The 24,035-nt window shown below is 38.2% G+C and overlaps 1 protein-coding gene across 4 annotated transcripts; it reads left to right on the top strand.

The window, feature by feature from the left end:
- The first annotated feature begins 2,399 nt into the window (after positions 1 to 2,399).
- Positions 2,400 to 13,840, top strand: LOC140812787 (monothiol glutaredoxin-S15, mitochondrial-like). 4 transcript variants are annotated; one of them, XM_073171143.1, is made up of 9 exons: positions 2,401 to 2,538; positions 3,477 to 3,539; positions 3,781 to 3,881; positions 4,076 to 4,204; positions 4,381 to 4,480; positions 5,052 to 5,118; positions 5,754 to 5,832; positions 13,550 to 13,621; positions 13,746 to 13,840. In XM_073171143.1, the coding sequence occupies exons 3-8, from the start codon at positions 3,816 to 3,818 to the stop codon at positions 13,571 to 13,573; spliced, it is 465 nt and encodes a 154-aa protein (XP_073027244.1). In that variant the 5' UTR covers positions 2,401 to 2,538; positions 3,477 to 3,539; positions 3,781 to 3,815; the 3' UTR covers positions 13,574 to 13,621; positions 13,746 to 13,840. The 4 variants fall into 4 exon arrangements, with proteins under 4 accessions (XP_073027246.1, XP_073027244.1, XP_073027243.1 ...); XM_073171145.1 differs by having other exon boundaries at positions 2,400 to 2,538; positions 3,512 to 3,539; positions 13,550 to 13,840; XM_073171142.1 differs by having other exon boundaries at positions 13,550 to 13,840.
- Positions 13,841 to 24,035: the final 10,195 nt, after the last annotated feature.

Below are 24,035 nucleotides of genomic sequence, written 5' to 3'. Positions count from 1 at the left end.
CTGATCAGTTCCCAACTGATCAGTCAGTTTGTCTGCGTAGTTCAATTGCCTTCGAAAATCTGTGTGTTTTTCTTCAGTTAATGGCAACGTGTTTTAGGTCAGTTAGGAGCTCAATTTGTCAAACATCTGAAATTCAGTTTCCAGCGCCTTTCAAACTACATGGGACGTAAAATGACCATTTTACCCTGGGATTCTAAAATTCTTGATTTTTACTCTTTCTTACTTCTATTGACTCGAGCCTATCCCAAATCATTGTATCAGCTTAAAATTGACTTCTAATATTTTTCTTAGACGTAAACCTGAGCCTTTTCATTTAATCGCTTAATAACTAACTTGTGAAACGTTTTAAACCCGAATAAATTCATAACTTACTATTTTCATCCCAAACTTTAAACATATACTTTTTGTTCCTAAACTACCCCCGTGAGCCACGAGCCAACCCCCGCGAACCCACATTTCGATCACTGTTAACCCCTATGACACAACCGAACCATCTTCCCACTTTCAAGCCATACAACTATTTTCATCGAGCCACCCTCGAGCCACCTTGGACCAGGCCCCTTCCAGACCACGACCCATCCTTCTCATCTGCTTGTCTACGTTCCTATCCCTGCATACTCTCTAAACCTCGATCCATCCATCGACTAGTGCTTAAACAACTCTTTTCTTAACCCTTAAACATCTATATATGGCAGTGATGTTTTTAGGAATCATAGTGTGTTGCAAAGATCGTAAAAACGTTAAAACATTAAAATAAACGTTCAAATGATAAATAAATCGTCCCATATAATTTCTTGCTAAAAACAAACATAAAACACACATATTATGATTTGAATGATGCGAAAAAAAGATTCAAAACATGTCCTTGACGTGGATTGTATTTGGGTGTGTGAGTTGCCAACTAATAAATACTTAAACATAGTTTAGGTTTAAACAAATTCTAATAAATAATTTACATTAATCAGATAATTAAGTTAACCCCGTGTTTTATTTAAATATTTAAATACCAAGATCAAGATAAACTCCAATTTAAAAGATTGATATTTCTATCTTCAAAAATTGTCATAAAAAATATTGAATTTCCACTTAAATACTAATTAAATAAATAAATTAAGGCATAAAAATCAGTATAAAATATTTCACAACAATTTCAAGAATTAAATCCTCACTTTTCAAAAATTAATATTTTAAAATACTTAAAATCTTATAAATCGTCTGATAATTAAATTAGACCTTAAAATAGTAAAATTCGTAAGTAATTTAAATTACTAATTTTCTTGGCTTAAAAATAAATATAATATTTAATATTTACACCTTATTCATCTCCGATCTCCTCCCCTTGTCTGACTGAGAATATCCAAACAGAAAATCCTTAATTTCGTGAATTCATGTAAAATTATGCAATTAATCATTTAATCATATTAAAATTTACCATTTATGCATTTAAATAAAATAAATAGCCAGTTTAACTAGTTTTCATTCATGCGATTTACGTAGAATTTTTTTTTCGGGTGTTACATTTCACTGATTTGAAGATAGAGAAGAATTTGGTTTTGAAGAACCACGTCTAAGCGCAATTTATACATCGTCATATTTCATAAAGTGCAATAGTGAAATTATGGATTTGCATAAAGAGAATAACAAAAATTGAAAATAATGGCATCAATTTTATGAAAAAGTTATCACCTACATTAACTTTTAACAAATCATTGTACAAGAAAAAGAGTCAATTTCCATGTAGTTTTTCATAGCAAGGTTTTAACTATACAGTTATCAAGCAATAAGGAATTTCGTACTATTTTATTTTCGTACTTTTTTATTTTCCTATACTAGGATTTTGTCCCACTTGATTTTTCCTAGTAATATTTTAATAATACACATTCATCGCATATTCATTGTCATGAGGACATCAGAATAAAGCATCCATTGTTTTACTCTTTTTCTTTCGCTCAAGTTTTTTTATCATATGGTTTTACTATGATTTTTATCTCAATGAGTATTTCCTAGTAACGTTTTTAATTAGGCAGTATAAAAATACTTAATGGAGACAATCATTATATCAGGATCATTATTACAAGGGGAATGTTGAAAATATTGAAAATTATGTGTGATGATATATGTAAAGATACAATTATTTTTGAATTATTTTGAAAGAAATTCTATAAATAGGTCTATTAATTTGTGAAATATATGCACAAGTGAGTGGAGAAAATTTTATAAAGTGTATAGTTTAATATATTTTGTGAGTTTGAGATTTTATTTTTAACCGTAAATTTTATTTTTAACAATAAGAAACTAATCCTAAAAAAAAAAAAAAAAAAAAAAAACTAATCCTAAAAATTACTTGAAAGGACTAAATTAAAATTATTGGAAATATCGGAATAACTTTGTAAATAAATATTAAGGAGCTTTTTGGTACAAGTGACACGAAATCCTTCTCAAATGCTATGGCCGCCTCGTGTCTCACCATCTTTGCTTAGGTGCTGATGCAGTGGAAAATATTCGGCCTTAGCGAATCTATCCAAATCAATATTCTGGGTTAGAATCTTGCTATCACATTTCTAATTCTTAGTCAATTTACCTTTTTTACTGTTGCGTTGTTCGTGTTTCGAATTGCAATCGTGCTGTGTTCTGACTGGTACTTGATTTTTCATGTGGATTTCTGATCTTGCAATGAATAATTTTTTCTCGGGGAAAAGGGTCTGTTTGATATTCCTGAGTTAGTAGTTGCGTTGCTCCAGCAGCTTTTTTTTTTTTGGTGTGGGGGGGCGGGGGGAGAAAAAGGAAATCTTTATCTTTCTACATGAAGCAAGGATTTTTTTAGGGTATATCTTCATTCTCGTTCTAGGATTTTCTATGAATTAATAATGGTTTTTTCAAATCTCTGTTAAGATTCACGCTCAATATAAAGTATGAAATAATAAAGTGTGGAGTTTGCATTTTGTAATAAATGATTTCTCGTTCTTACGACTTTTGGTGTGACTTTGTGAGTGACTCTTTTAAGAATGGGTTGGATGATGCAATTGGTTCATTTGAATCAAAATTGCAATATATCCGCTAAAAGGGCAATGAATTTTTTTAACAAATTTGTTGTTTCCCTGCATTTTAAGATTATGTTAATCCTAGAACTTAAGAAACTTCTGTTTTGTTTAACTCTGTACTGGAAGCGATTGTTCTACTATGTCTTTATAACAATTTAAATTTTAAGCGTTTCTTTAGGAACCAAGGATGTGTTAATTTTTAAATAATTAGTTTGAATAGATACATGACTTTGTTTCATAGAGTTAAAGACCGCATGGAAATATATCAGTTTGTTGTGCTATTGTTTGTAACAATGTCTTGTTTTTGTTTGTTATCACTGTATGCTGTAAGATGTTACTGTTTTAATTCTGTAACTAGTATTTTTATGCTATTCTGTGCTACATGGTGATGCTTTATTGACATTTTGATTCTTAACTGTGACTTTGAAAAAATAGTCTGTCATTAGTTTTCTGATTTGGGCTTGGGACAGGAAGGGGACGGCTGTCGGTTGCTTTCAGGTATGCTGCTGACTTAAAAAGAAAGAGCTATTTATTCTTTGAATTGCCTTTATTTAATTATGAAATGTGAACTGATATCTTAACCATTAACTTGAAACTTGAACTTGTGTATGCACATTAAATATTTAACTTTGTCTAATCTTGAAGTTTTGGCTTATCCATTGTAAATTTCTATTGCTATGTCTTGGTGCAAATTTTCCTAGTATCTGAAACATTTTTATTTTTTTGATACTTTATGCAGCTATAAGAGGGTGACACTGAACTAAGCACTCAAATATGGTGAGGTTATTGGCTAATATAATTCGTAGAGGTGTTGCACCTTTTCCAGTCTCGGGTTTGACTGTAAGTGTATACGTTTTTTCACTTGGACCACCCTTTTCCAAAATTTCTCAAGTGTTTCATAATTTTTTAAATTTAGATTCTTGGTCCTTGGCTGCTGGTACAAAGGCTATTAAGACTCTTATCATCTATTTGTATGGATGAGTCTCTTTTCTGACTGCCAAATTTCATCTAATGTTGTTTTATTCCTGTTGTAGGCATCTGGTTCTTTCTACCAGAGCATTCTTAGTTTTTCTACTGGTGTGCCTGATGACACGCATGAAGATTTTAGACCCACTATTAAAACTGAGAGTTCTGGTCTTTCTATAAAAGACATAGTCGAGCAGGTACACTGTGTCATGTTTTTTTATGCAATCCCTATATAATAAAGTACTTGTACTTGGTTCACAATTTCTTCATCCTTTATTTTCTTTTCTTATTGTCCAATTAGGCATTTTCAATAGCCTTGCCTTATGTGCACAAGGGTTGACATCTGTATAGTGATGCTATCTCTGATTCACAGGATTTGAAGGAAAACCCTGTGATGATATACATGAAAGGGGTGCCTGATCTTCCCCGATGTGGATTTAGTGCATTAGCAGTGAGAGTTTTGAAAGAATATAGTAAGAAATGCAAACTTTTGAAATTTTAAATGCTCAATTTAATGTGTTTAATTGCAATTTTGTATAGTTGTTTTCATTCGTATTTCTTTAATTTGTTCACCCATCTTGTTATCCAAAAGGGTTCTTAGCCTCATCCTACTCTTTTGTAATTTCTGCTATTTATTTTAATTTACTTATAGGGGTTTCTGCATAAATCCCGCCTTGGATTTGGCAGATTTCGTCGGAAATAGTGCTTTTTCTTTTTTGATATCAAATCAAAGTTTTAATCCTGAATTTTAACGTTGCTCGGAGGTCGGTGGGTTCCATAATGAAATGGTATGATATATTTGAGTTCTTCGTATGATGGCTATGGCTGATCATCTCTTCTCTGAATTATATGCAAGAGATTGATTTATTAGCCATACGGTTTTTTATTAATCATTTTTTGTAACTTAGCTGAACTGGGTTCATTTGCTCAACCAAAAGTGATATGCTCATTATGTTTTAAACTGTCTTCAGTCTTCACGTGGAATGATTGTTTCTGCTACACTTTTATGCTCGACCCTGTTATCAGTTGAAATTGGCTTTGCAGATGTTCCATTAAGTGCCAGAAATATATTAGAAGACCTTGAACTAAAGAATGCTGTAAAAGCTTTCAGGTAATTTATTACGGTTCATGTTTTTATTAGTGGGAATAACTGAGTGGCTAGAATTTTGAATTTATGCAATATCAACTTTGAAAGAAACGATTGCTACTGAAGAAAATATTTTACCACCACCATATGCGGCTTCCCTGATTTTCCCTTCCACCCATATAGTTATTATTAATAGTTAATAGTTCAACTCGCTCTGGGATGTGCGCTGATGAGTTTATATGTTTTTTTTAGAGTAAATGAGCATTTATTTTTTGTAATTGTAATAAATTGCATATACTTTTGAAGGAAAGATAAATTACATATTTTTTACACGTGTTTGGGCCTCATGTTGAAATGGTTGTGCGAGATTCTGATTGCAACTTTACCGGGCACAACATAATGGCATATATTACTTTCCTTGGTATCCTCCGAAATTCTTCACAAGACTTGGTTCTACACTAGTTTGCATAGTCTCATATGCCATCTTGTACTCTTTACCTATTTACATATTCTTGGAACAACTAGTTTGCATAGTCTCATATGCCATTTTGTACTCTTTACCTATTTACATATTCTTGGAACAAAAATAGAGACGTGTTCTTTGTCTTATTATTTCAGAAATTATGTTATATAATAACACATGCCACAATTTATTGTAGCCACTGGCCGACATTCCCTCAAATATTCATCAATGGGGAGTTTGTTGGAGGATCTGATATCATTCTTAACATGCATCAGGTTCGCCTTTTTTTCTTTGATTTTCAAATCTAGGATAGTTACAACTCTTGTTCAAAAAACTTTACCAACAAAACGTATTTGATGCTGCATTACATGCATGTGATAACTTTGGTCCTTAGTATTGCCCAATGTTCTAAATGGCGGCCATCAACCACACCGCCTTTGCCTTAAGCGGTTTGTAGACAGTAGAAAATGAGTAGTGGCGGCAAGGCAATCAAAGACAATCTTTTTAAAAAATTTATTATTAATGCAGTACACTTTCTCTTTCTAAAACATAATAGCTCCACCAACCCAATCACCCACAACCCCGCCCCCCCCCCCCCCCCCCCCCCCTTCTGCCTCGAACCACCCACCATCGCTGCCGCTAACCGTCCACTGCCGTCTACTAAACTTGTTGAAGAGATGAAATATAATCAACATATAACTTTTTTATTAGAGCTTGAAATCGGTAAGCTTATTTATGCTTAAGCATCATTTAATTAAATATATTACATAAAAAAATGATGATTATTTGTACTTGCATAAGTTGCATTGCATGATTATATAATTATGTATAAAAATAGTAAAAAAAAAAAATCAACCGCGTAGGCAGTAGAGGCACCAAGGGTCATTGACCTCTCCGCTACCGCATACCACCATTTACAACACCGGTGTTGCCAAAATTGGACATTTTACATCCCTACCATCATACTCAGTCCAATTTCTTAAGGTGGTGTAGCGCCCTTACCCGAGCCACTACTAAACAGACTAATAAACATGCAACATTAAACTTAATAACAATAACAACAATTAAACAGCAGAAACCAAATACTTAATCATCATACAACCCAAACGAAAACAGAACAATAATAGCAGTCTTAAACATTAATACAACCATATCGACAGATATAATTTTGAACGAGAAAACGATAAACCACATAAAACCTCCACTGGATCGACGAAAACCCAACTGCTCTAGCCAATGCCCTGGCCGGCCGGCCGAACCGTCCAACCTAAGACCCGCCCCGTGGAATGGGGTGTCCAAGATGAAAACAAGGACGTGAGCCACAATCGCCAATACGAGAATGTACGAGTATACAAACTGATATGATGCATTGAAATGCAATATGCTCGGATATCAAGGATCTAGTCAAGAATCTCATGCTCAGTCTAGAGGCGCCTGAGTGTGTAGTCTCTGATCTGCCCTATGCATGTTTTGGCTCCCACACTCATCATGAAGACGTGGACCTATAATGTCCAGGTCATCAGAGCCCGCGGGTCCCGTCGGACTCTGTAGCTCTCGATGCCCCATCGTCCACAATACAGAATAGCGCTGAGCGGCCCCAACAAACGAGGTATATCTTAAAACTAAAAGATATTAGGCTCAATATGATATGTCATGCATAATATGCCAAAGCAGTAAAACACGTAACATGCAATAGATAAATATGCAGCATGTAAGTGTATATACTACGCTTGGATATCTCAATCAGTACATCACGTACATCACTAAAACAATCTGACAGAAAGCTCTGAACCTAAATAATATCAACATAATGAAATCACTATCAAATCAGATCCTGAATTACCTAACATACTACAATGTTCTCCCTGATGATCCTTAAATCACTATTTAAGGCTTTAGGATTATACCTGCGTCCGTCGTCATCCTGCTGATAATGTCTCGATCTCAGTTCACCGATCCCTCCTCGAGTCGACACTAGCTCCGAAACTTTCGACACCAAAGTGCCCTAGAAACTGGCTAGAAAACCTAAGGTATATATGGCTAACACTTTTTCTGAAGAATGCGGTGTAAGAAACAAAAGAAAACAACTTCCATTTATAGGCTGCATCCGAAGTAGTTCAGAAAATCTGAATCAATCTATCTGCCACGCGTCAGAATCTCATTTGTCTAGTTGGATTTCTTGGGTCAGAATCTCATTTGTCTAGTTGGATTTCTTGGGATAATGTAATCTGAAGTAGATCGGGTTTTCCATTTTAATCCGGTGGATCCCAACAGCTTGATCCTAAATTATCAATTCCTTAATAATGTTTAATTAACAACTCTTTGATTATCTCTTAATTTGTACTCTCCTCCTTACAAAGATTTCCTCCTCGAAATCAGGACTAAAGTACAATACAACTGAATAAAATACAATTCATGATTACAAGGATACAATTCAAAACAATGTGGATACTCCGAGCGCATACGACTCTCTAACTCTCAAGTCGCCTCTGCAGTACCTCAGCGTGCCATTGCACTAGAACAAGTGGAATGGTCTTGTTTCTGAGCCTTTTCTCTTTCCTACCCAAGATTAAAAGCGGCTGCCCGACATAAGTCAAGTCTTCTTCAAGTTGAACATCTGTCGGGCCAAGAACGTGCGACTCATCTGCTACATACCGTCGTAGCAACGATACATGAAAGATATTATGAATGCTTGGACAGATACGGCGGAAAAGCAAATCGATATGCCAAATTTCAAACACATTCCAAGATCTCAAAAGGTCCGATAAATCTTGGGGCTATTCCTTTGAGTCCAAACCTCATCACCCTGCGGAATGGTGAAACTTTAAGGAAAACTTTTTCGCCCTGACTGAAACTGTAGAGGTCTACGCTTGGTATTCGCGTAACTCGATTGATGATCTTGTGCAATTTTAATTCTCTTCTTGATCAATTCCACTACGTCAATCGCTTGTTGCACTAATTCAGGTCCTTGCACTTGTCGTTCTCTTACTTCGTCCCAAAACAATGGAGTACGACAACGTCTACCATATAATGCTTCGAATGGAGCCATATCAATGTTGTTGTGGTAGCTATTGTTATATGCAAACTCCACAAAGCGCAGGTGATCATGCCATGCTGGTCCAAAATCCTGAAGCACACGCACGGAACAGTGTCCTCGAGTGTCTGAATAGTCCTCTCAGACTGACTATCTGTCTCTGGATGATAGGCAGTACTCAGATTCAATGTCGTTCCCAACGCTTTTTGAAAACTTCCCAGAACCTTAAATAAAGCGTGATCTCTATCACTGACTATACTTGTTGGCACTCCATGATATTTAAGAATATCTTGGATGTATAATCTTGCCATGCGATCGAAACTATATTCCCGACTATACGAATGAAATGTGCTGACTTAGTCAGTCGGTCCACAAAAACCCAAATGACATCACAATTCTTAGAAGAAAACTGGCAAGTGGGTGACAAAATCCATCGTCACATGTTCCCACTTCCACCCAGGCATAGGAAGATTCTGAAGTAATCCTCCTGGTCGTCGATGTTCAGCTTTCACTTGCTGACAAACCAAACACTTGGCTACAAACTGATAAACAATTTTCTTCATACCTTTCCACCAAAACTTGGTCTTCAAATCCTTATACATTTTCATGCTTCTAGGGTGGATACTCAACTTTCTCCTATGGGCTTGAGATAAAATCTCGTCTCTTAATTTAGAATCTTCTGGAACTACCGATTCTTTCTGACAGACACAAAGTTCCATCTGTTTGGAACGCAAGCCAGATGTGTTGTCTCCGTTAGCTAACCTTGCTAACTTTTTCACTTTCGGGTCAGAAAATTGAGCTTCTCTGATTTTGGCATACAACGTCGGTTAAGATAAAATGCTCGTTACTCGAATGTGTTCCATTCCTTTTTTACGACAGAAGTGAAATCCCAGATAACAACAATCTTGGATTACACTTGATATGAAACTTGTCTGAAGTGCAGATAATCTCACCTTGCGATTAAGAGCATCAGCTGTAAGCTTCGCTTGATCCTGGATGATAATTGATTTCGCAATCATAATCCTTTAACAAATCCATCCATCTTCTTTGGCGCATATTCAACTCTGCTTGAGTGAAGATATACTTCAAACTCTTGTGATCTGTAAAAATCTCAAATCTCTCTCCGCAGAGATAATGTCACCAGATCTTCAAAGCAAACACAATCGCTGCAAATTCTAGATCATGAACTGGATAATTCTCTTCATGCTTCTTCAACTGTCTGGATGCATATGAAATCACATGACCATTTGGGTTAAAATACACCCAAGTCCTTGAAGTGATGCCTCTTGATCCAGATGGCAGAGCTAAAACTGGTGCAGTTGTCAAGCGTTGACGCAGTTCGTTGAAACTATTTTCACAATCATGTGTCCATTCGAACTGCATATTCTTACACGTCAGATATGGTTTGGAAATCTGAGAAAATCTTGAGATGAATCTCCGGTAATAACCTGTCAAACCTAGAAAACTTCATATCTCTTGAGCTGATTCCGGTCATGCCCAACTCAACATTGCTTCGATCTTGCTAGGATCAACCGATATCCCATCTTTGGATATAACATGTCCCAAGAAGACATTTCTGTCGAGCCAAAACTCGCACTTGTTCAACTTAGCACACAGTTGGTGATTCCTTGAGGTTAGCAACACAATTCTTAAATGTTGTGCATGCTCTTTAAGGCTACGAGAGTATACCAGTATGTCATCAATAAAGACAATGACAAACTTGTCAAGATACTCTTGGAATACTCGGTTCATCAAATCCATAAATACTGCTGGAGCATTCATCAAACCAAACGACATCACTAGAAACTCATAATGCTCATACCTTGTACGAATGCATTCTTAGGGATATCACGTTGATGAACTCGAAGTTGATGATATCCAGACCGTAAATCGATCTTCGAGTACACTGAAGTCCTTGCAGTTGATCAAACAAATCATTAATCCGTATTAACGGATATTTATTCTTGACTGTTATTCGGTTCAACTGTCGATAATATATGTAAAGTCGCATAGACCCATCTTTCTATTTAACGAACAACACTGGTGTTCCCTAAGGAGACACACTGGGTCTAATGTACCACTTGTCAAGAAGATCTTGTAAATGTTGTTTCAACTCTTTCATCTCCGTTGGTGTCAATCTATAAGGCCATCTGGAGATAGGTGCGGTTCCTGGTACCTGCTCTATCTCCGCTTGGTGATTGCCTCCACAAGTGGTCACATTGCAGTTTTGTCCTACCAAAGCTTTGCACCCTCCAGAACCGGAAGAAGAAGAAGATACAGACTTCTTGAAAGACTGACCTCTCGGTCCCAACAAACTAGAAATTTTGCTAGCTTGCATAGCCTTCCTCCTAAGGAATACTGATCTCGGCTTGACGACAACGATTCACTAATCCTTCGTACGAAGTAGGATCGTCACAGACAGAAACCCGATCAAAAATCTCTTGGTTCAAACCATTCAAAAAGTAAGAATATTTTGTTGTATAATTCTCACTGATGTGAGGAGCGTACGACAACAGATCCGTAAAACGCTTTTGGTAATCCTCAATGCTCGAATCTACTTGCTTAATGGTCAACAGTTACATCTTCTTCGCCTGACGAAGAGCTGGCGGAAAGTGATGATTAATGAATACCTGACGGAAATGTTTCCAACGAATCCGCGCATGCTGCTGAACTAGAATTGCAGAAACAGGTTTCCACCATTTCCGAGCTTTTCCTTGGATCATGAAATCGGCTACCTCCATCTTCTCATCCTCGTCATAGTGCAGCACTCGAAAACACTGCTCCATGATATCGACCCAAGCTACAGCAACATCAGCATTCTCATCTCCGATCAACGGTGGAGGTGTCCAATCTTCATGAAATCCATAATGTCGACACGGTTCCTACGTCTTCTTTCATTATGATCTCAGTGACACCTTCCGTCACGATCTTTACGACGATGTTCTCGGCCACCTTCATCGTCGCCATAACAGCCATGTCCCACACTTCCGTGACTGCTTCCATCTCCTGACATCTGAAAGGAAACCAAAATCAACCTCTAAATCCTCAAAACGAAATTACTAATGCCTCAAAAATCTTTGCATGCTCTAATACCACAAAATGTAGCGCCTTTACCCTGAGCCACTACTAAACAGACTAATGAACATGTAACATTAAACTTAATAACAACAACCAAATACTTAATTATCTTACAACGCAAACGAAAGCAGAACAATAATAGCAGTTTTAAACATTAATACAACCTTATTGAAAGACATAATTCTGAACGTTAAAACGATAAACCACATAAAATCTCCAATTGATCACCATCGAAAACCCAACTGCTCTAGCCACTGCCCTGGCCGTCCGAACCATCCAACCTAAGACCTTCCCTTTGGAATGAGGTGTCCAAGATGAAAACAAGGACGTGAGCGACAATCGCCCAATACTAGAATGTATGAATGAGTATGCAAAATGATGCATGCAAATTGCAATATGCTCTGATATCAAGGATCAAGTCAAGAATCTCATGCTCAGTCTAGAGGCGCCTGAGCGTGTAATATCTGATCTGCCCTAGGCATGTTTTGGCTCCCACACTGTTCATCAAGACGTGGACCTACAATGTCCAAGTCATCAGACCCCGTGGGTCCTGTCGGACACTGTAGCTCTCGATACCCATCGTCCACAATACAGAATAGGGCTGAGCGACCCCAACAAACGAGGTATATCTCATAAGATATCAGGCTCAACATGATATGTCATGTATAATATGTCAAAGCAGTAAAACATGTATCATGCAGCATATAAGTGTGTATAATACGATTGGATATCTCAGTCAGTACATCAAGTACATCACATACCTCACTAAAACAATCTGACAGAAAGCTCTGAACCTAGACAATACCAACATAATGAAATCACTATCAAAATAGATCCTGAATTACCAAACATACTACAAGGTTCTCCCTAACGATCCTTAAATCACATTTAAGGCTTTAGGATTGTACCTATGTCCGTCTTTAGCACGCTGGTGATGTTTGGATCTCAGTTCACCAACCCCTGATCGTGTCGACACTAGCTCCGAAGCTTCCTGACACCAAAGTTCCCTAGAAACTGGCTAGAAAACCTAAGGTATATGGCTAGAACTCTCTCTAAAGAATGCGTTGCGAGAAACAAAAGAAATCAGCTCCATTTATTTTCATTTATAGGCTGCATCCGCACTAGTTTAGAAAATTCGGTGGATCCCAACAGCTTGATCCTGAATTACCAATTCCTTAATAATGCTTAATTAACAACTCTCTAATTATCTCTTAATTTGTACTTCATTCGAAATAAAGATTCGGGTCATCACAGGTGGTGTTTGCATGTGATGTAAACTAGGGGTTCATACACTTGCTTTTCATCCCTAATGTTTACCACTAAAGTATTTGGTCCCCTGTGTTTCACAAATGGCAAAATTAATCTCTCATTTAAATTGAGAAAATTAATAGCAATTGAGCCAAGTTGCTAAAAGAATATTGGCGAAGTTGTGACAGAAATTGATTTGAAAAGAAACTATAGTTCGCTTATAAAAATGTTCAAATTCAGGTTGAAGAGTGTGTTATTGTTAGGAAGGTGAGTGATGGTATTGATACATATTGTCTATTTTTTATGCCATAATGAGGGACCAATCCTACTACTTGAATCAAATGGAGGACCGAATTTGTTTGTGGTAACATTCGGAACAAAATATACAATTAGCCGTTGAGACCGTGTTAGGGACACCAATTGCCTATTCTTGATACAATGATGGATCAATTCTGTTACTTGAATAAAGGAACCAAAGTTGTTTGTGGTAGCCACACAACTCTACTTTGAAACACTTTTAGGTGCCTGATTAGTCTGGCTCCATGTAGATATCGAAGCCCTGCATGGTTGTTTTTGTCTTAATTTTCTGGTCAAAGAGCTCTAAAACCTTCTTCTTGTTTTCCCATACGCAGACTGGTGAATTGAAGAAAAATTGAACGACGTCGTAGAAAAAAATAAATAAGCAGCGGCTTGCCTAGTGAGTGGTAGGTATATATTTGTTTCTGTAAGATGAAACCATGCTTACACTTTTACTTCTACCACCTATCATTTTATGAATAAGGGAATAATTGGCAGTAACAAGCAAATGTGGTGGCTTGTCTTTTGCAGAAGTAATTTCTTGCAATTTGATTTTGTGGATGGTTCTGAGAAGAGACCTTTTCACTTTCAGCAAAAGAGAATTTTAATTTGTTACAGATTTCTCATGTCATGTTTTGAGGTGCTTTGAAATATGATTCCAATTTTTTTGGCGTCACCCCTGAGCTGTTTACCTTGGGATAAAAATATCTTTGCAGGCGAATTTGGATATGGAGACGTGAATCTTATGTCATTGCATCACAACAAATAAAAATTTGTTAAGTCATTAAACAGAGTGGAAGAGTTCACGATGATAAGCAATATTATAAACTACATTAGTTTGAAAGACAGTAGTGTCATCAAAGTAACCAAAAAAGTGAGGTCCCTATTGGATTGATGTGGATTTGATTTGGAGGAGGAGATGTGAGAAATGGATTTCAAATATCTTTAAAGCAGTCGTATTTGATGTGAGAAATGTAATCAAAGTAACCAAAAATATATTTGCAGTCAGAATTTGGATATACGAAATTCACCATAATATTATTGAAATGCTTAACTTTATGGATATTGGATTTGAAATTCCCTTGAATGTAGTTCATTCAAACAAGTCAGAGAATTTGAATGGATTTTTTATTCTTGAATCCAAGCACAAAATAATATTGATTTCTCTAAAGCAACGTATAACTCGATTTTATGTGAAGAAATTTAGCCATGGGACGCTGCATTTGCGTCCAACTGTTCTTATTCCTTCTCATGTGTAAGGTCTAAAAAAATCATAGACCTCACATGTTATAATAAATGTGAATTGTGGTATATGCACTTTCCTCTAAGATTATTTTCTTACTTGTGAAACCGCATTTCATAAATTCAAACATAAAACGTTGTCCGTTGTTTATCAGATTCTCTATTTAGAAATAGGTTTAATCGATGGCCCAAGTAGTGGAGTCATTTGAGTCAGTTGAACTCGATCCACCGTCATGTTGTCATCTTCTGATTGTGTCCAAATCTGTAAGGTCTAAAATTAAAATGCAATTTTAGCGGAAATAAAAAATAGCTAATTAAATAGTTTTAATTAGCATAAATTGAATATGATGTGTATGGTTGCATGTATAAAATGTACTTTCTACACGAATGCATGTAAACTGCATTTTTAAAAGTTATTCGAGATGTGATCCAAAACGTAGACCAAAGGCTGAAAAATGGAAAATATTTTTATTAAATAATTGTTTTTTATTATTTAAAATAAGGTTGATGTTATATGATATTTTTAAGAATAAGGAGTTTTGAGGTGATTTTATACGTCGAGACGTAATTTTTAACGGTATTCGGTTTTCGACTAAAATATGGATTTTTCGAGAACTCGGCTAAAATTTTCACGAACTTTCCTAAACGAAATATTTTAAATATGCACTAATGGGTCTATTGTATCATGTTAATGGGTCTAGGCTTGTACACTTAATATTTATCAAATATTTAAAGCCTAAACCCTACCATATAAACCCCAAAACTCACGCCTCTTACCCTAAAAAATTACAAGGGCTCTCCCCTCCCCCAAAACACACACACCACACGTATTTTTGAAGGAGAAGCATCGATTTTCGGAAGGAAAATCAGTATAGGTTTTACGTCGTCGTTCTTTGAATCGTCACAACGTTTTCGTGCGTAATATATGCAAAGACACACCATAAATCTCTTTTTTCTCATCTATCACACCTTATTACGTGTTTGATTATCGTTTGCATGAAAAACAAGATTTTCTTATGAATATTTTCGTTTTATGCTTGTGGTGTTATTAAATCATGTTTTCATGATTCAAAAACTTATGTTATAATTGCATGAAGGGATTGCCACGTTATGGGATCATGATGGGATGTTCTTACACGATTTTAAGGGCCACATGATACACGGTTAAGGTTGCACATGAAACTAGAATAAGCTGGAACGAAATAATCACACGTTGGGACACAAGGGTTCGGTTAGGAAGTAAACCAGCGCACGGCTCGTCCAGGGCGGCACCAAGGCTCGAGCCAGGCGTGGGTGAGAGGGGGAAGAGTCCTAGCCACGCTAGGACTCAAGCACAGCGGCTGGGGAGGAGTCTTTGCGAGATAGGACTCTTCTCGAGCCAAGCAGATCAGCAGCTGTTCATATGGAGTCAAGGCTCGGCCAGGGTGGTCAGGGTTGGGCTAAGATAGTTCTGAGGGTGGTCTAGTGAGGGTCACGAGGGTGAGGGTGAGGGTGGTGGCTCGGGCTGTGGGGACCCGGGCTCTAACTTTTTCTTTGGGATTCAATGGATCATTAATATAAAGTGGGTCAAATTTTTCGCTTTTCACATTAAATCTAATGTATATACACAAACATAAAGTCTTTATTTATTTAACAAACATAATGTACAAACGTACGGTACAAACATGTCTTGTTCCATTCTTAGTTAACAACTAGTAATTAAATACAGTACATGATAAAAGTACAACTACTAGTCCTTCTGCTAAGCCCGAGATCACCACGCTATGTCCATCTCTCATCCTCTGCGTGACCCAGATCCTGCCCCACCTGTTGTTATGCACACATACAGACATAACAACAGCCGGAAACTCCGATGAGAACAAATCCCAATATAAACATGTATACATGCATATAATCAATTAAACATGAAACATGCTATCATAAATAACATCATATGCATAGGCAATGCAATGCGAATCAAACCATGTCTGGACTCGACTCGACTAGAACTCTAGGGATCCCGGTGTGAATAAGACGTCAATGGCTGTCACCTACCCTCCCAATCGGGGTGACTGTACGTCTTATTCCTAGATTTCGGTCAGAACTGTATCAACGGCTGCAATAAGAGTAATGACTACTCCTACGCTGAGATACACCGAACATCTAGATAGTTGACAATGACTGTCAACGACTCTCCTATCTTAAATGCAATGATTATCAACCTGTAACAAAGCATGCTCGTATTCATATCTGAATATCATAATAATCTTACATGCTTGAATACAATGCTATAATCAAAGCAAACTCCTGTAAAAAGATTTGAATATAATTCTATAAACAAGTCATAACATGTTACAAATAAATACAACAATTCTAGTATGTGATTTTGATTTGGGGAAACTCAAATAATATCTTATTTGAGTTGTGGCTTCCCAAACAACATGGTTTATACCTTTCTTGTTGAATTAAATCGAAGTCTCGAAGTCGGGATATAAACTCTGTCACTCCAAATCTGAAATGGCAATGTACAGACATACAATATCAATTCCCAACTCCATTCAACACCTATCTAATTCTATACGTAATCTTGGCACAATCTGACGGCATAACGACATGATTTCTCAATACCGATCAGTCCAACTCACAACATATAGCAATACATCTTAATTCTCAACCCGTAATCATCATCATAGCCATATGCTATTATCCAAAATCTGCATAATTTAGTTCTAAACATGCTGGAATTCATAATAAATGCATACAATGTTATTTCTTCGATCCGGTTTCGAATATATGTTCAAACTCATCACAAGAACACATATCTATGAACATATTAAAGTTCCTCCAACACCTATATCTCAAATCATGCAGGAATCGAATGAAACTTACATCACCTTATAGCTCTTAACGCGAGGAACAAGAATCTCAACTCGGAATGAAAATCGGATGGCTAAATCCTTCAAAATCACAAGTCTAAGATGGAAAGGAAATGAAGGTTTTCTCCTTGTCAAACTCTCGGTCTCAGCATTCTGAGATGAAGGAGAAGCGACCAGCACATCATATTGCATGGTTATGTACAAGTGTTATTATTTTTCAATCTCCACGCATGACCGCGGGTGCGGTGACTTAAGGAGCGTGGGTGCGCTGTGCTCACGGCACATCTTGCATTTTCTGAATTTCGAGGACCGCGGGTGCGGTCGCTGCACGACCGCGGGTGCGGTCGCACCACCGCGGGTGCGGTGTTATCCTACCGCGGGTGCGGTGTGGCTACGGGAATTTTACCAACTTTCTGCCCATTGCACCGCGGGTGCGGTGTCTACAAGCACTGCAGGTGCGGTGTGACTTCGAATTACAATGGCATAATTCTATATTTTAAGCCAAACTTCTTCATCTCTTATTTCTTATCTCTATGCACATTATCCATAGCATATCTATCAATTTAGAATGATCACTCAGTGTTCGGGGCATTACATTTCTCCCCCTCTAAGACATAAGTTCGTCCTCGAACTTGAAATAAATCAATTAGAGTATCTAAAACAGCATTACCATCTAAAACTGAATAAATACTTACATCAAGTAAATAACTCAGGATGTTTCTGGCGCATATCTGCTTCTGTTTCCCAAGTCGCTTCTTCGATGCCATGTCGACTCCATTGGACTTTTACTAGAGGAATAGTCTTCGTTCTGAGCTTCTTTTCCTTTCGATCAAGAATCTGTATCGGTTGTTCAACGTAGCTCAAAGTCTGGTCAAGCTCAGCTTCGTCAGGACGAATGACATGAGAAACATCAGGCATGTATTTACGCAACATCGATACATGAAAGACGTCATGTATCCCAGATAGAGAAGAAGGAAGAGCCAGTCGATATGCTCGATCGCCAATCTTTTCTAAAATCTCGTAAGGACCAACGTATCTAGGAGACAACTTTCCACGCTTGCTAAATCTGACAACGCCTCTGAAGGGGGAAATCTTTAGAAACACTCTGTCTCCTTGCTCAAATACTAACGGTCTACGTCTGATATTGGCGTATTTCGCTTGTCTGTCTTGCGCCGTTTTCATCCTTTTCTGAATAACTTTCACTTGCTCTGTCATATCACGAATCATATCTGGCCCAAGTTCTGGTACCTCGGAGATGTCATCCCAGTATAGCGGAGATCTGCACTTCTTACCATATAAAGCTTCAAACGGTGCCATCTCAATGCTCGTCTGGTAGCTATTATTGTAAGAGAATTCGCAAAGAGGTAGGGAATCTTGCCAACTAGTGCCAAAATCTAGCACCACGGCTCTCAACATATCCTCTAAAGTCTGGATAGTCCGCTCTGACTGTCCGTCTGTCTGAGGATGATACGCAGTACTCAGGTGTAATGTTGTACCTAAGGCCTGCTGTAAACTATGCCAGAAGTGTGAAGTGAATCGTGGATCACGATCTGATACGATAGACTTCGGCACACCATGTAATCTGACTACCTCTCGAATATATATCTCCGCCATCTGATCGTGTCTGTAAGTCATTCTGTATGGAATGAAGCAAGCTGATTTGGTCAATCTGTCGATAACGACCCAAATCGCATCACAGCCGCGGGAAGATCGGGGTAATTTCGTCACAAAATCCATGGAAATGTGGTCCCATTTCCATTCAGGAATAGACAAACTCTGAAGTAACCCTCCGGGCTTCTTCCTCTCGGCCTTCACCTGTTGACAATTTAAGCATTTAGACACATATTTGGCGATGTCTGTCTTCATCTGCTTCCACCAGAACTGTGTCTTCAAATCATTATACATCTTTCTGCCACCAGGATGGATGCTGAACCGACTGCAGTGCGCTTCGGACATAATTTGATGTCTCAAGTCTGAAACATCTGGCACAACAAGACGGTTATTGACATACAAAACATGCTCATGCACCTGATATTCTGACAAGTGTCCTGATCTGACCATTTGAATCGATCTTTGCACATTCTGATCTGTTCTCTATGCTTCTTTGATCCTCCGGATCAGATCTGGCTCAGCTTGAATAGTAGCGAGTCGTAGTGGCTTCTTATCTGTATCAAATTCTAATCCAGAGAAACAACAATTTTCAACGAGTTTTGTAACACCTATCGTCGATAAGGATAGAGAACAAATCTTTCGACTCAAGGCATCTGCCGCTGCATTCGACTTTCCTGGATAATATTTGATCTCGCAATCAAAGTCTTTTAATAGATCAAGCCATCTACGCTGTCTCATGTTCAACTCTGACTGAGAAAACAAGTATTTGAGGCTTTTATGGTCTGAATAGATCTCGAATTTCTCGCCATAAAGATAATGACGCCAGATCTTTAGTGCAAATACGATAGCCGCCAATTCAAGATCATGAATGGGGTATCGAGTCTCGTGAGTCTTCAATTGTCTTGAGGCATAGGCGACCACATGACCTCGCTGCATAAGAATACATCCCAAACCTCTGTGAGAGGCATCACAATATATAACGAAATCACCCGTACCTGAAGGAATCATCAAGACAGGTGCACTGGTCTGCCTCTTCTTCAATTCTAGAAAGCTCGACTCACACTCCTCAGACCATAAGAATGGCGCATTCTTCTGTGTCAATTGTGTGATTGGCTTGGCAATACGGGAGAAATCTTGGATGAATCGTCTATAGTATCCTGCTAGACCCATGAAACTGCGTATTTCTGGCACAGAAGTCGGTCTCGGCCAACTGAGCACAGCTTCCACTTTACTCGGATCTACAGAAATACCATCTCCAGATATGATATGTCCCAAAAAGACAACTCTATTCAACCAAAACTCACACTTTGACAATTTGGCATACAGTCTCTCATTTCTCAGTGTCTGCAACACAATTCTGAGATGTTCTGCATGCTCATTCCTGTTCTTAGAATACACCAGAATGTCGTCGATAAAGACAATAACAAAATCATCCAAATACCTCTGAAAGATTTGATTCATCAGTCCCATAAATACCGCCGGAGCATTTGTTAAACGAAAAGGCATGACAATAAATTCGTAATGCCCATACCTGGTTCGAAATGCTGTTTTCGGTATGTCTACATCTCGAACTCGAAGCTGATGATATCCGGATCGCAAGTCAATCTTAGAATAAACAGAGGATCCCTGCAACTGATCAAATAAATCATCAATTCTAGGCAAAGGATACTTATTCTTCATCGTCGCCTTATTCAGTTGCCTGTAATCAATACATAACCGCATCGATCCATCTTTCTTTCGCACGAATAGTACCGGAGCGCCCCAAGGAGATACACTAGGTCTGATATATCCCTTGGCTAGAAGATCTTCCAACTGTGCCTTTAATTCTTTCAACTCTATCGGTGCCATCCTATACGGAGCTCTCGAAATAGGAGTGGTACCTGGAATCAAATCGATACTAAAATCTACCTCTCGCACTGGAGGTAACCCTGGAATCTCTTCTGGAAACACATCTGCAAATTCTCGTACTACTGGCAAATCTGCCAATGTCGGGCTAGATTTCTGTATATCTACAGCATACACAAGGAATCAATCTGCTCCTTTCTGTAACAACTTATTCATAGACAAAGCCGAAATCAAGGGAATCCGAGATCTGGAACCCTTTCCGTAGAATTTCCACTCCTCTGCCATTTCTGGTCTGAATCTGACAATCTTGTGGAAACAATCCACGGTGGCTCTGTACTTTGTTAACATGTCAATTCCAACAATACAATCAAAATCATCTAACCCGAGTACTATGCAGTCTAGATCAATTTCATGACCCTCAAACCGTAAGATGCAATGTCTAACCGTGGTCACAGCTATCAAACCACTTCCCAACGGAGAAATAATAGACACCACATCTAACAAAGACTCAACAGACAAAGAATGCAATAATGCAAATCGTTCTGAAATGAATGTATGCGATGCACCCGTATCTATCAATATATAAGCAGGATAACCGCAAAGAGAACAGTTACCTGCTATGACATCATCTGGGGCATCCTGGGCTTGCTCTTCAGTCAAGGCAAATACTTGAGCCTGTTGTCTCTGAGGCTGACTCCCTGTCTGGCCACCTCTGGCTCGAGGCTGGATCTGTGCAGGTGGCGGCTGAAATGAGTGAACAGATGAAGCTTGCCTCTCGGGCTGAGTCACTGAGGCAGACGACCCTGCAGCCTGGAATCTCGATGCACCACTTTTCTGAGGACAGACCTTGGCATAATGTCCCGGTTGCTTGCATATGTTATATCTGCCCACTACACCTTGACACTGTTCTGTGGCATGCTTACCTCCACACGTACTGCAATATCCACTCATCGCCTCTAAACCCTGGCCAAGACCTCTCTGTCTTGACCCGCTGGAGCTCGAAGAACTGCTCCCTGCCCTCTTAAACTGTTTGCCCTTTGCTTTTAACGGATCCTTCCGCCCGCTGCTACTACCGCCGCTATCAAATCTAGGAGGATGTTGTGCTGGAGGTAGTGGCGGTCTTGGACTCGGAGCCACATACGGAACACTCTGTTTCTCAGCAACCCTGCTTCTGCTCCTTTGGCACGGTTCAATGCTTCAGCGAAATTATTGGGTCTCCCGGTATTAACCAATGTAAAGACATCAGGATTTAAGCCGTTTATAAACTGATCTACCATGGCCTCATCATTACCTGAAACGTGAGGTGCAAAGCGAAGTAAGGAAGAAAATTTAGCAACGTACTCTTCAATATTCAATTGCCCTTGCCTCAGGTTTGCAAATTCAGCGCCTTTATCTTTACGGTAGGATACAGGAAAGAATCGCTGATAAAACTCTGTCTTGAATGCTTTCCATGTAACCTCAGTGCCACGCTGTTCTAGTGCTCTCCTTATATTCACCCACCAATACTTAGCCACGTCTTGCAGTTGATGGCCAATGAGTTTTACTCGCTTCTTGTCACTATATTCCAGAGACTCGAATAACATTTCGATATCCTCCAACCAGCTTTCACATTCGATTGCATTTTCTGTACCCTTGAGGGTCGGTGGTCGGAATGACTGGAATCGCTTTAATAGAGTCTCCATGGGCGTAGCAGTGACGTCCATCGTATCTCCGGATGTGCTACCCTGCTCTGGCGCTGGTGGTCGTAAAGGAACGGCGGCTCTTCTAGGAGGCATGTATCTAATAATTCAACTGATTAGAATACAAGATATACAACTGTCTCAGCCCTCCTCTAGTCAGTTACCTCTGATCTAGAATCGGTTCTGATTCAGTCTTAACCAATACATGCTGTAATCAATCAAATAACGAACAACATGTAACAAGAAAAGAAATAAACATGCTAGCACATCATAGAGCAAGGAAGAAGACTCTATCTACCCCGCTCATTCTATCCTATCTTAGTCTACAGAACCTATGGCTCTGATACCACCTGTTGTGGGGACCCGGGCTCTAACTTTTTCTTTGGGATTCAATGGATCATTAATATAAAAGTGGGTCAAATTTTTCGCTTTTCACATTAAATCTAATGTATATACACAAACATAAAGTCTTTATTTATTTAACAAACATAATGTACAAACGTACGGTACAAACATGTCTTGTTCCATTCTTAGTTAACAACTAGTAATTAAATACAGTACATGATAAAAGTACAACTACTAGTCCTTCTGCTAAGCCCGAGATCACCACGCTATGTCCATCTCTCATCCTCTGCGTGACCCAGATCCTGCCCCACCTGTTGTTATGCACACATACAGACATAAAAACAGCCGGAAACTCCGGTGAGAACAAATCCCAATATAAACATGTATACATGCATATAATCAATTAAACATGAAACATGCTATCATAAATAACATCATATGCATAGGCAATGCAATGCGAATCAAACCATGTCTGGACTCGACTCGACTAGAACTCTAGGGATCCCGGTGTGAATAAGACGTCAATGGCTGTCACCTACCCTCCCAATCGGGGTGACTGTACGTCTTATTCCTAGATTTCGGTCAGAACTGTATCAACGGCTGCAATAAGAGTAATGACTACTCCTACGCTGAGATACACCGAACATCTAGATAGTTGACAATGACTGTCAACGACTCTCCTATCTTAAATGCAATGATTATCAACCTGTAACAAAGCATGCTCGTATTCATATCTGAATATCATAATAATCTTACATGCTTGAATACAATGCTATAATCAAAGCAAACTCCTGTAAAAAGATTTGAATATAATTCTATAAACAAGTCATAACATGTTACAAATAAATACAACAATTCTAGTATGTGATTTTGATTTGGGGAAACTCAAATAATATCTTATTTGAGTTGTGGCTTCCCAAACAACATGGTTTATACCTTTCTTGTTGAATTAAATCGAAGTCTCGAAGTCGGGATATAAACTCTGTCACTCCAAATCTGAAATGGCAATGTACAGACATACAATATCAATTCCCAACTCCATTCAACACCTATCTAATTCTATACGTAATCTTGGCACAATCTGACGGCATAACGACATGATTTCTCAATACCGATCAGTCCAACTCACAACATATAGCAATACATCTTAATTCTCAACCCGTAATCATCATCATAGCCATATGCTATTATCCAAAATCTGCATAATTTAGTTCTAAACATGCTGGAATTCATAATAAATGCAT

Source organism: Primulina eburnea, chromosome 14 (genome assembly GCF_022965805.1).
Source record: "Primulina eburnea isolate SZY01 chromosome 14, ASM2296580v1, whole genome shotgun sequence".
Classification (NCBI taxonomy): domain Eukaryota; kingdom Viridiplantae; phylum Streptophyta; class Magnoliopsida; order Lamiales; family Gesneriaceae; genus Primulina; species Primulina eburnea.
The sequence above is the reverse complement of the archived record's forward strand: the minus strand, read 5'-3'. Positions and strand labels throughout refer to the sequence as shown.

Coding starts and splice junctions, on each gene's coding strand:
- LOC140812787 (XM_073171145.1), top strand. CDS start 3,816: ATGGTGAGGTTATTGGCTAATATAATTCGTAGAGGTGTTGCACCTTTT. Junction 4,205..4,380: donor TAAAAGACATAGTCGAGCAG/GTACACTGTGTC, acceptor TCTGATTCACAG/GATTTGAAGGAAAACCCTGT. Junction 5,119..5,753: donor AATGCTGTAAAAGCTTTCAG/GTAATTTATTAC, acceptor AATTTATTGTAG/CCACTGGCCGACATTCCCTC.